This window comes from Bidens hawaiensis, unplaced genomic scaffold (genome assembly GCF_021521415.1).
Source record: "Bidens hawaiensis isolate Kalapana, Puna unplaced genomic scaffold, B.hawaiensis_p1.1 tig00038198_1, whole genome shotgun sequence".
Taxonomy (NCBI): Eukaryota; Viridiplantae; Streptophyta; class Magnoliopsida; order Asterales; family Asteraceae; genus Bidens; species Bidens hawaiensis.
Genome location: NW_027496710.1, coordinates 59743 through 71806, shown reverse-complemented (window position 1 = coordinate 71806; position 12064 = coordinate 59743). Strand labels below are relative to the sequence as shown.

Genomic DNA, 12064 nt, shown 5'->3' with positions numbered 1-12064 from the left:
TCTTTTTACCCATTAAGGACTATTTGTGTAATAAACTAAATTTGTAATTTTGATATTTGGCCATTGTGTAAATCCTACCCCTTAATTTCTTAAACCACCAAGAAACCTCCTTATTTTGACTTTGGCTGTGATTTTGAAATCGGCTACACGTTTCACACCCTAAACACCCCCGCCGGACTCACCACCACCACCGGAATCAATAGCCATGAGTGGTGGCCGGAAAACCGACTGTAGCCGCTGCTGTACACCCCCTAAACACCCCCGCCGTAGATGCTGCCGTACTGGCGGCCGGAAAACCGACTGTGACCACCATCGTTATGTGGAAAACCGACTGTGACCACCAACAACAAAACCGTTATGCTGCCGTATTGTGATTTGTTTGGAAAACCGACTGTGACCACCAACTCCTCTTTTGGCGTTAATTTCCAAACAAATTTCTATGGTTTAGATTCAAGAAAATAAACCCTTTTGGATTCAAGACAACAAATTTCCAAAGTTCACCGGAAAAACGTCGTCATTGACGGAGCTTATCACTAAACTATTAGAAAAAGAACCCACGCGCCGCCTAGGGTACCGGAAAGGCGCGTGTGAGATTAAACAGCATCCGTTTTTCAATGGGTTAAGGTGGAATATATTAACGGAAGTTGTACGGCCTCCGTTTATACCGTCAAGAGATAACGTTGGGTTGACGTTGGAAACGGTGGGAATTAGTATAAAGGAGTATTTTAAGAAGCTGCCGTCACAGTTAGATTCTCCGTCATGTAACGTTTCATTGACGGAGTTTTAACGGGCACACGTGTGTATGGTGACTGTATATACAGCAATAGTTGGTCGGATAGGAATTAAAGTTGTAGAAAGTAAATTGATTAGATTTTCCGGCCGTTGGGTTGACGTTGGGTTGACGGTTTTCCGGCCGCCAGTACGGCAGCATCTACGGCGGGGGTGTTTAGGGGGTGTACAGCAGCGGCTACAGTCGGTTTTCCGGCCACCACTCATGGCTATTGATTCCGGTGGTGGTGGTGGTGGTGAGTCCGGCGGGGTGTTTAGGGTGTGAAACGTGTAGCCGATTTCAAAATCACAGCCAAAGTCAAAATAATGAGGTTTCTTGGTGTTTTAAGAAATTAAGGGGTAGGATTTACACAATGGCCAAATATCAAAATTACAAATTTAGTTTATTACACAAATAGTCCTTAATGGGTAAAAAGACAAAAATGCCCTCACATGCGTCTCACGTGAGGGCATTTAACTGACTTTTTCTAACCCAGTTAGCGAAAAGGACAAAACTTGTAGGAAAAAAAAGTTTAAAGTACACCGCCTGCAAGGAAACTTAGAAAAGGACACGAACCGTAATTCGTCTTATTTTAAAGGACAAAATTTGTAATTCTGTCTAGTATTTAAATTTCGATTGCTAGAATTTATGCTAAGCACTTTCCACTAATACAATTATCTAACTATTGAAAGTTATAAAATGCTAGCCATCAACTGAATTGTTAAGATGATTTACCTTCTATATAATTAAAATCTTTTTATATGTTTAGAAGACAAAAGGTTAAGAGCTTTGTTTCTCGGAATACAATCTCTGTTCTTTGTTGAACGCTCTACATATCTGATTATTGATATCTTAAACTTATTATTATACCGGCAATTATATACCATCCAACAAGAAACAGGTTGATTTGGGAAAATCACATCTTAGATAATACAAACCCATAAATTATTAATTATATAGTTAATATCCAAATATAGTTATCTATATCACCAACATTAGTAACCAACCTTCATAGTTCATACTTCATAGTAGAGATGCATAGTCAACCCGGTTAACTGATTCCAATCCGTAATCCTAACCGGTCAACCACTAGCCAGTTTATACTCGTTCTAACTGTAACCGATTTATATTATTGCTCTAACCGGTTATTTGACCATTGACCATTAACCTATTTTGAAGATAACCGGATTTCAACTAACCGGTTTATGCACCACTACATCATGCACAGAGATAGAGGTGCACGAATCGAGTTTTTCAAATACCCGGTTTCGGGTATAACCGGGTATTGAAAAATCAGCTCGGGTTCAGGTCCGGCTATTGCATCTAAAAGTCATACCCTATGTATCGTGTTCGGGTCGGGTATAGAACCGTGTATTCTAAACTCGGGTATTTGAATACCTTATTTTCTAGGTTTTTCAGGATTTTTTCGGGTACTTTTCGGGTATAGATTGATTTTTTAATGAGTTGCACTAAAAGTATTTTCGAGTATTTTTCAAGTATTTTGCGGGTAATTTCGTGTATAGATCGGTCATTTGAAAAACCTGGTTTCGGGTAAAGGAAAAACTCAGTTTCGTGTATGAAACCGATTCCTTTTTTCCAAGTATTACTAGTTACAAATTTTGGGTCCGGTTCCAGGTACGAGATATGGTATTGAAACACATACCCTATATGTACCCTACAGATGGGTTCGGGTTTCGAGTTCGGGTTTCCTTCTAACCTTAATAGTTCATAAGCAGAGACGTGGATAAAAGATTTTGGCTGACCAGAGTACAAATAACAAAAGGCCCATAATGCAAAACATTTTATTTTGGGTCGTACATTGAGTCACTCGACACCGACACGTGTCTTATCACCGTTTGATTCATACCCACCTTCTTCACTTTCAATGTTGTCCAACTCACCAATTTTCGCACCTTCCAGATTCACCATTCAAGCCTCAATGGAACAAACCAACCCACCTAATAATAATAACAAACGAGTACTCGTCTGCGGCGGCGGCGTCATCGGCGTATGCACCGCTTATTTCCTATCCAAAAAAGGCGCCGCCGTAACATTAATCGAACAGTCATCCATCGCCTGCGCCGCATCAGGCAAAGCCGGCGGCTTCTTAGCTCTAGACTGGTGCGACGGTGGGCCCGTATCTTCACTCGCACGTGCCAGCTTCAATCTCCACCGTACACTCGCTGAAGAATTAAACGGAAAAGAATCGTATGGTTACCGTCCGGTTAATACCCTTAGCCTCTCTGTAACCGAAGCAGAAAGTCAACGTAGTGGGAAAAAGTCAACGCTTCCGGGTTGGATCGACGGCCCGGTTAAAAGCCCAAAAACTATTGGTACGAGTCTAGGGTGGGCATGAGTCCATTTGGAATGCCTTTCGGTTAATCGGTTTTGAAAGTTACAGCAGGTTGGTTATGGGTTGGTTTTAATTGAGTTTAAAAGCTTATATCATATATTAAAAAAAAAACGACATGGCGTAATCCAACAAAAAAATATATAATTCATATTAATGCTGAATATTAGAAAAAATGGTGTTATATGATTTAACAATGAAATTCAAGTTAATTCGATAACAAAAGTTGAACCGAAAACATCATAGTGGTATAATCCGACAATATGTTTGGTGAGAGTTAATCCCAAACGTATCGTTGGTTAAATTTAAATTAATGGGTCGGGTTTGAAATTATCTTTAACGAAAACCAACCTGCATTTGCCGGTTTTCAAAAATTCATTAAAACCGACCCACCGGGTATGTCGGTTACCGGTAAAATCAGTTCGATTATGGCGGTTATGGTTTGATTAACACGGTTAAGTTGCTCACCCCTAGGTACGACTAACACTACGGCCCAAGTTCAACCGCAGTTGTTTACTCGGAGGTTGTTGGAGAAGGCGGTGGTGGAGTATGGGGTAAAAGTGGTTGCTGGGAAAGTTAAGACAGTGGAGACAGGCGGAGGGAAGGTAACGGTGGTGGTGGATGACGGTGTGATTGGCGGTGACGCGGTCGTGTTGGCTCTTGGGCCGTGGACTAGTAAGTTTAAGTTGTTGTCGAGTTTGGTTCGGGTTCATGGACTTAAGGCCCATAGTTTGGTTTTGGAACCGAAAGATGCGCATGCGATATCGGCTGATGCGTTGTTCCTTAGTTATTACCCGGCCCATGGTGGACAGCCCATGGACCCTGAAATATATCCGAGGCCCACAGGTAAGATTTTGTTGCAATAATCAGTTTTATATATTTGTTTTAAAAGAGGTTTTAGTTAAACGAGCTCACGTTAGTTTGAATGGGCTCGGGTTAATTTTGGCTTTAGTGTAGTTTGAACGGGCTCGGGTTAATTTCGGCTTTAGTGTAGTTTGAACGGGCTCGGGTTAATTTTTTGGCTTTAGTGTAGTTTGAACGGGCTCGGGTTAATTTCGGCTTTAGTGTAGTTTGAACGGGCTCGGGTTAATTTTTCGGCTTTAGTGTAGTTTGAACGGGCTCGGGTTAATTTTCAGCTTTAGTGTAGTTTGAGCGGGCTCGGGTTAATTTTCGGCTTTAGTGTAGTTTGAACGGGCTTGGTCTAGTTTTGGGCTTTATTGTAGTTTGAACGAGCTCGGGTTAATTTTGGGCTTTAGTGTAGTTTGAACGGGCTCAGGTTAATTTTGGGTTTTGAGTGGTCAACGTCAGTTTTGCATTTAACTCGTACACGTTATGTTTAGTTGCATGGGCCATGTTCGTGTCAAGCTAGAAAGTTTTGCTGGTTGACTTGTTTAACATCAAATTAGTAAAGTTTAACTATTAATGCTTATAAAATGATGTAAATTTGTAATTTGAATCTAATATGCAAAAAAATTGAAGAATAAATAATATTTTTTATATCTACAAGGGAGTAAAATTGTTGGGTTTTCAGGGGAAGTGTACATATGTGGAATGTCTTCCCAAGAAGAGGTTCCCGACAGCCCGGAAGAGATCGAACCGAACCCTGACTCGATCAGGGTCTTAAAGCGGGTGGCTGGGACCACGTCAAGCCATTTAGGGGAAGAAAGTGTGGTGAAAGCAGAGCAAGCATGTTTTCTGCCTTGTACTGATGACAGTGTTCCGGTGATCGGTGAGGTTCCGGGCATGAAAGGGTGTTACGTGGCGACAGGACACAGTTGTTGGGGGATACTAAACGGGCCTGCCACGGGGGCTGCCATGGCCGAGCTTGTCATGGATGGTTGCTCCACCATTGTGGATCTTGCTCGGTTTAGTCCGGCTCGTTTTGTTGGGAAATAAGTTGATATTGATGGTGAATTGTGGTTCAGTTATTATATTTTGGTGTATTTTTATGTTTTTACTTGTGTGACGTAAATGTAACTTATGCTTATGCAAACTTCGTATCATCATTTTTACTCACGAAGAATACACATTATATAATTACACTGAGAAACACAATGATTTTGATACAATGTGTTGGAACTTTGATTGGTTTAGTGGAGTTGTTTGTCACAAAATTAACTTTAGAGTTAGTTAAACTAACCATATGTAATTATGTATGTCATTCCAAAGTCACTCTATTGTGTTAAATACCTTGTGATTGGTTTAGCGCGTATTATCCATTGCATGATCATGACAATTGTTAGTCTCGCCAGAGGTGGACCTATGGGTGATGCCGTGACCAGTCTTCAATGTTAGAATAGGTAGTTGTGGCAGTACTTTAGCGGTACTTTAAGGACGTGAGAATAAGTTATTGTGATGGGGCTAGGGTGATGGTAGAGAGAAAATGTCACTCTGATGAGCTTATATATATACCTCCTAATTAATTGTTTTAAGCATCTAACCGTCGTCTGGGCCGCACCTTATTATTCGAAGGTCATAACAGTCATCCAGGGGATAATTGTTTACCTATTAGTCTGACAATAAACGAGCAAAAATATGTCAGGCGATATCTTAAGCATTTAATGTCCAAACATGTATGCGTTGTAGCTGCTTTCTCTAGAATTGATGTTCGTTACTCTCACTGTGTCACCAGTATGATCTCCTTTCTTGGATTATACCCTTTCCTCTTGGCGCCGGGTTCTCCGGCCAATAAGGGTTAACTCATCACTAACTAATAATAACTGTATTTTAAATATTTTGGTTCAAAGTATATTTTGAATAATTGGAAAAGAGTTGTCACAAGAAGCCAACTAATGAGATAAAACAAAGTATTAATGTCTAGTTTAGTAGACGGAGTTGAACTTCTTGCCTTATTGGATCATTTTTGAGAATTGAGCTCACTATTAGCCCATTAGAATGATTCTGCTTGAAGGAGAAGCCCATGGTCATGAATATGAGCCCATTAGGACGAATAAGATTCATTTCTTAACCAAATAATAAGATTCATTTCTTAATCAAGACAACTTTTTAAGGATGTTAAAAGGGAACCCAAGGTGCTATAACTATTAACTTATTCATAGTGATCTATGTGATTTCCCTTAAACTCCATCATTAGGGAACAAAAAGTATGTAATCACATTTATAGATGATGCATCTAGGTTTCGCTATGTATATTGTTTGCATACTAAAGATGAAGCTATATGGTAGTGGGATGGGTGACGTGATGTTGTGGTAAGATTGGGAGCACCGCACCAACCCACTCCGTACCATCTAACAAGACCCTGATTTGAGGTGTGTGGGCTGAAGAGGATGGTGAACAGTGTACCATATATGTTTATATTTATGCATAATCGATTTTTGCACCGAGCAAATCAACTATGAAGAAAAACTTGTAAAGTGGGATTGATATGAAAGATAGACATCATTTGCATAGTTGGAATTTAAAAGATGATTGATTGATAGATTAAATGGGAAGAGATGAATTTTTATTTTTGTTTTTATTTGATGGTGTTGTAGAAGAGAGATATCAAAGATAGGAGGGCGGCTAAATATGCAGCTCTTTCTCTTTTTTTGAACTAAATTAGCGTAATTGATTGTCTGGTGACTTTAAAAGATTTACCATCTCTATACAACTCATTTCATCCAATTTTGAATTATATAACAGTTGTGTTGTGGCATACACTTGCTGAATATATGTATTTAGGCCACAATCTTATGATTATTTCTGTAACAAATAGGAATATAGAGTTTAAAAAAGCAAAGAAACACTCTATTTAATTTTGTTTTTATCTTAAAAGAAAGGTAAATATTAGGCTGAGGGGTGTGGGGCTTCAACGGGGGCGCTATAGCCCCTCCGCTCGCGCCCCCAGGCGCTAACACCACACCACCGGGGCGCTAACGCGAAAATCTATGCAGGCGTGAGCCTGTTAGCGGGAGAAGAGAGAGAGGAGCTTGTTGAATTTTAGAAAAAGAGCCGTTGGGCTCTTATTAAATTAAAAAAAAAAAAATTCTTATATAATACCCCATTTCACCCATTTTTATACCACAACTTCAAACCTTCACCCAAAATCAATTCATCTTCTCAACTTTTTTTAAAAAAAATGGCTGGAAATTGGTACCCAAACCTTGATTCAGATTATATTGACGACGATTTATGGTCGTCACCGCACCAACCGATGTTTTATTCGGAGCCGCAAGAATCATCCGGCTTTCAACCATCCAACACACAACCGTCTCCTAACTTTGTTGTTCCGGAGACACAAGAATCACACGGTGAAGCTACGGGACCAAAAAGACGCGTCCACCGGAAAAAACAACTTGCAACGGACGGGTCGGGACCGGCTTCGACTCCGAGGACGAAACGGAAAGCCACTCCGTGGTCATCGGATGAGAAGGAAGCCTTGTGTCTGGCTTGGATAGTCATTTCTGAGGATCGGCGTTGCGGTAATTGTTTTAATGTTTTTAAAAATGATTTTTAATAAAAAAGTTAAATATAAAAGTTAAATGGAAATCTAATTTATTTATTCATTTTGCAGCCGACTACCAAAAGAGCAAAGATTTTTTGGACAAAGGTTAGGGAGACGTTCTACATGCTCGTTGGGAGTACAGAGTGGAACGCCGATATGATTTCGGGTCGGTGGTCCGAAATCAGAAAATTTGTCGGCTTGTTTACTAATCTTTTCAACAGGAACAGCGGTCGTATGAGACCAAGTGGCAGTGATGATTTGGCGGTTTACAATTTCACGGTCGAAGAGTGGAAGCAGGAGTGTTTGCGGAGGTATGGGATGGTGAAGACGTGGGACGATTTATTGTTGTGGGAGAGGTTGAAAAGGTGTTCCAAGTGGGTTGAGCTGGTGGCGCCGGACTTTGATGCGGAAGTAAGGGCGAAACGGACTAAAACTAGTTCATCTGGAGCGTATAGCACTTCAACCGGGTCGGATTGCCGCGTTGGATTCGACCTAAACATTGCGGAGGAGGAAACGTCTTCACCGCCGAGGAGGCGGCCATTGGGAAGGGACGCCAAGGGGAAAAAACCGGCTGAGGGGGAAGCCGTAAACATCGCCAATCTTGTTGAATCCCTCAATAAATTCAACAAAACCATGGAGGTGGTCTCTAATGACAAAAAGGAAAAAAGTCGAATGAGAGATTTGGACTTTCTTACTAGAGACTTCAGTAACCTAAATCCGGTCGATCAAATGCTAATGGAAAAGCAAAAGGAACGTATCCGAAAGAGGTTGATCGAAGAAGACCAAGCCGAAGAATAAGAATAATGTTTTTTTTTAGTACTTAATTTTTATTTTATTTTTAGATATTAATGTGTTTTTTTAATAATGTGTTTTTTTAATAATTTATGAGTTTTTTTAATAATACGTTGTTTGAATATATTTATAAAAAAATAAAAAAAAATTCGCTGGAGCCCCTGCTGGAGCCCCTCCACACCAGGGCCAGGGGCTCCAACGGGGCTCCAACACCCCCTTATCTAGTTTCTCTCTCTGCCACACGTCATAATATTATTGATTGGAGCCTCCATTAAAGCTCCTATTAAAGCCCCCTCACACCCCTTAGCCTTATGCGTAATCACTAGGCGTTACAGCTGGGATATAGCTTTTCTTTTTGACTAAATTAAGATTTTGGAATGTAATCATTTGCATGTGTCTTTTGAAAAGGTGACTTTTGAGTTAGTGGGAATGAGTGAAAGCTTCCACTACGCCCTACTCGTATAACCGTTTCTGCACAACGTACAACTATTCTTGCTGCTTCTTGTAATCCTCTGGCAAAGGGTATATTTATTGGAATTATTGGTATTCTCGAGCATCAAACACATGTTAACGACAAGCAGATTCTTGTATGCAAAATATAAAACAAACCATGTTTAAATTAAATATAAGTTTATAATTTGGTCAGTTATAGAGTTATAGTCTTATAGCCACCAATTGACAGGAAAACTTAACCGAATTATTCCCCTCTGGCAATAATATTAGATTCCTATTAGTTTCCTCTCATAACATCTTAAAAGTTACGTATAAAATGTAAGTTTGGTTTATTTGGTCTTGTTGGTTACTAAGGTACTGATGAGTATGTTTCTGATTATATAACTAGTTCGTATGGTTACTAAACACTTAATTTCAAAAGATTAAAGAATCAGCTATTAAGTTTATCAAATCAACTTGATTTTGTCATTGCTAATAGTGAGGTATAAATACAAGAAAACGAAATCGGTTACAAGCTACAAATATAAAATAATAAAGAGAGAATAAAAACTAATCAAACCTATTCAAACTATCTAAATATAGACGAGAGTTACATATTTTAAATATTAGATTTGTATAAACTCTTTGGAGGAAAACCATTAATGGTTATGTTCTCTAATATCAGCTAGCAAAGTTCTTGCTTAGAACATTTATATAAACATTTTTATTTTGCTGAAAGAACATATAAGATGTTTGTTCGTATTTTCTTTTATATTAAATTTTAATCTAATTAAAAGTGTTCTCTGATGCTAAGTTTTTATTATTCACATTTTATAATTTTTCATAAATTTGGTATAAGAAATCATAGATAAACAACGCGTATCACATAAAGCTAAAAGAATAACTTTGTTTTCAAGGCTCGAAACTAAAGTTATGTTGGCAACGAAATAGATTAAGACATGAGACTCATGATCGAACACTAGATCCATCATTTTCTTCTATAATATTTTTCTAACATAGTTAATTTAAAGGCTTCTTATTTTAAGAGTGATTAATGGTACATAATTGACTTTATAAGTTATATTATTATTGTATATTATAATCTTTTAATGAAACAAAGAAAAAGCTTTAAAGGCTATAAACGTACTTTTTTGTGATGAATTCAACAAATTTGGTTACTTTCTTGTCATTTTTTAATGCAATTAATTTCTTGTCTAGTTCACATCCACTTCAATGACTTGAGAACTATCTTAAGTCAGTAACGTAAAAAATATTTTAAATTATTTTAATGGGTGATTGGCATAATAATTACTATATAAGAGACCGGGTCAAATGAGGATTCATAGATCAAGGTTTGACTTTACGACAACAGCCTTGCCTAACTTTCTATTGGCTTGAACCCATCATGGAAGTGGATGTGTGGCACATGAGTGATGAGTGTGTGAAAAGTTTATTCAATATATATTGGTTTAAAGTAATTTTTATCTAAAACAGGTAGCTAACACGCTTTACAAAATAAAACAATGGAAAAAACATGAAATATTAATATGTTCGGACAACTTTAAGAGTTAGGGTGTTTGGTTTAGTACATTTTAAATAAAAAGCCTATGGTTCTTTTTTCCTTTTAGCAAAAGCTTATTAGCTTAATTAATATTCTTTAAAGAAAAACCCATGATCCAAAGCTTTAAAAAGATGTTTTTAGGTGTAATAAGTTGATAATGACATCATGTTTTTGGCCTATGATCCTAGGAATTAGTGTACAGCATGATGTTTGCCTGTTTTGCTCCCTAGTTTTGAAACGTTGCTAGTGTCTTTATTTCATGCGACTGTGCGATTAAAGTTTAGAGCAAGATCTCTTAGTGGAGTGGATGGACTCATCTAGAGTCTCGACTATTCAATATGTTCTTTTGTATTTTGAAGTATATCTATCTTCAAAGAAAGTAAAAAAATCCATACATCAAATCTCAATTGTTCATGTTGACTTCTCACAAAACTAAGTTGTAGGCTATTAATTAAACCTCGTAGTTAGTCACATCTTTTAATGATTCAGCTCAAGATTGCATAATTATCCTTAACTAATTAGCTTCTCTAATAATCGTATCATAACTTCATCATTGTTACGATGGTGATATCGAAGCTGTGAATGTCCATAAGCTCTATGTGTGAGCAACCATGTTATGCCTAAAAATGTTCACTCCATGGTTGCCGCTAGCTTTTACCATCATTCACATGAGCGTAAACAAGGTAACCTAAACGTAAACCATGGTAGTGTGTTTGCATGACTAAATGTATTGACGAGTCTTCATATCAATTGCAACCAACGTAAAGCTATTCATTTGATCTATGGCTCATCACATGATACCCTGTCGATAATCCTTGTTAGGATATTAGTCAAGCGTGCCATTTGGAAGTAGAAATCTCACTGCTGAGATTTTGTGTTAACAATATCACTGCTAACTTGGTTAAAGGGGGTTTTGGAGAAGTCGGTGACCTAGTGGCAGAGACAAATTCTTTAAGCACTCGAAAGTCTTTGGTTCGAGTCGTGGGAAGTAAAAGAAATTTGCCTTTGAAACAAACTTAGTCTTTGATTAGTTATTGTTATGTAGAAAACATATATAACATTGTATATGCTTTTTCATGTTTGAACAATTTGTTTTCTTGTTGAAAACTTATTTGCATGCTTTTATATATTTCGACAGCCTATCTTAGTTTTTAAACATTTAAAACGTAAACACAAGTGCTACAGTACAAAAGTTGTTTCCATCAATTCCACTAAAATTCCTAAATTCTATAAAGCTCGTTTAGTTTAGTTAGTTTTTTTTTTTTTTTCACGTTGTGAAGATAAGTATATAACGCTTTACATAAAAAGAAAAACACAAACTTTTATGTTTCTATTGGTAGTGATACTTCAATATTAGAAAGTACAAACATATATGATATAAAAGTCAATCGTATGATTATGAGGTTTTGCAGCATGTCCCAATCTGCATGTGGATGTTGTCACCAACCAAATATGCTATTTGTACGTTTAACATAAACATAAACATAAACATGAAATCTCAAAAACAGAAGTCTAGTTTTGAGACTTTGTATCTTGTTTTTAAACTAAATGTTATTTATTATTTAGTGGTTATGTTTTTAAATTAGTTTTGAGGGAGATAATATGATAAATCATTAACTAATAACCAGATTCTATATTTGATAAGTTTAAGTAGTAGTAACCAAAACTAATATTTCTTTATTTGTCTAACTTAATTTGAAAATTAAACATTTATA

The 12064-nt window shown here is 37.5% G+C and overlaps 1 protein-coding gene across 1 annotated transcript; it reads left to right on the top strand.

Moving 5' to 3' along the window:
* The first annotated feature begins 2609 nt into the window (after window positions 1-2609).
* LOC143590174 (D-amino-acid oxidase-like) lies at window positions 2610-5141 on the top strand. The gene is made up of 3 exons (XM_077070734.1): window positions 2610-3102; window positions 3594-3965; window positions 4651-5141. The coding sequence occupies exons 1-3, from the start codon at window positions 2655-2657 to the stop codon at window positions 5013-5015; spliced, it is 1185 nt and encodes a 394-aa protein (XP_076926849.1). The 5' UTR covers window positions 2610-2654; the 3' UTR covers window positions 5016-5141.
* The last annotated feature ends 6923 nt before the right edge of the window (window positions 5142-12064 follow it).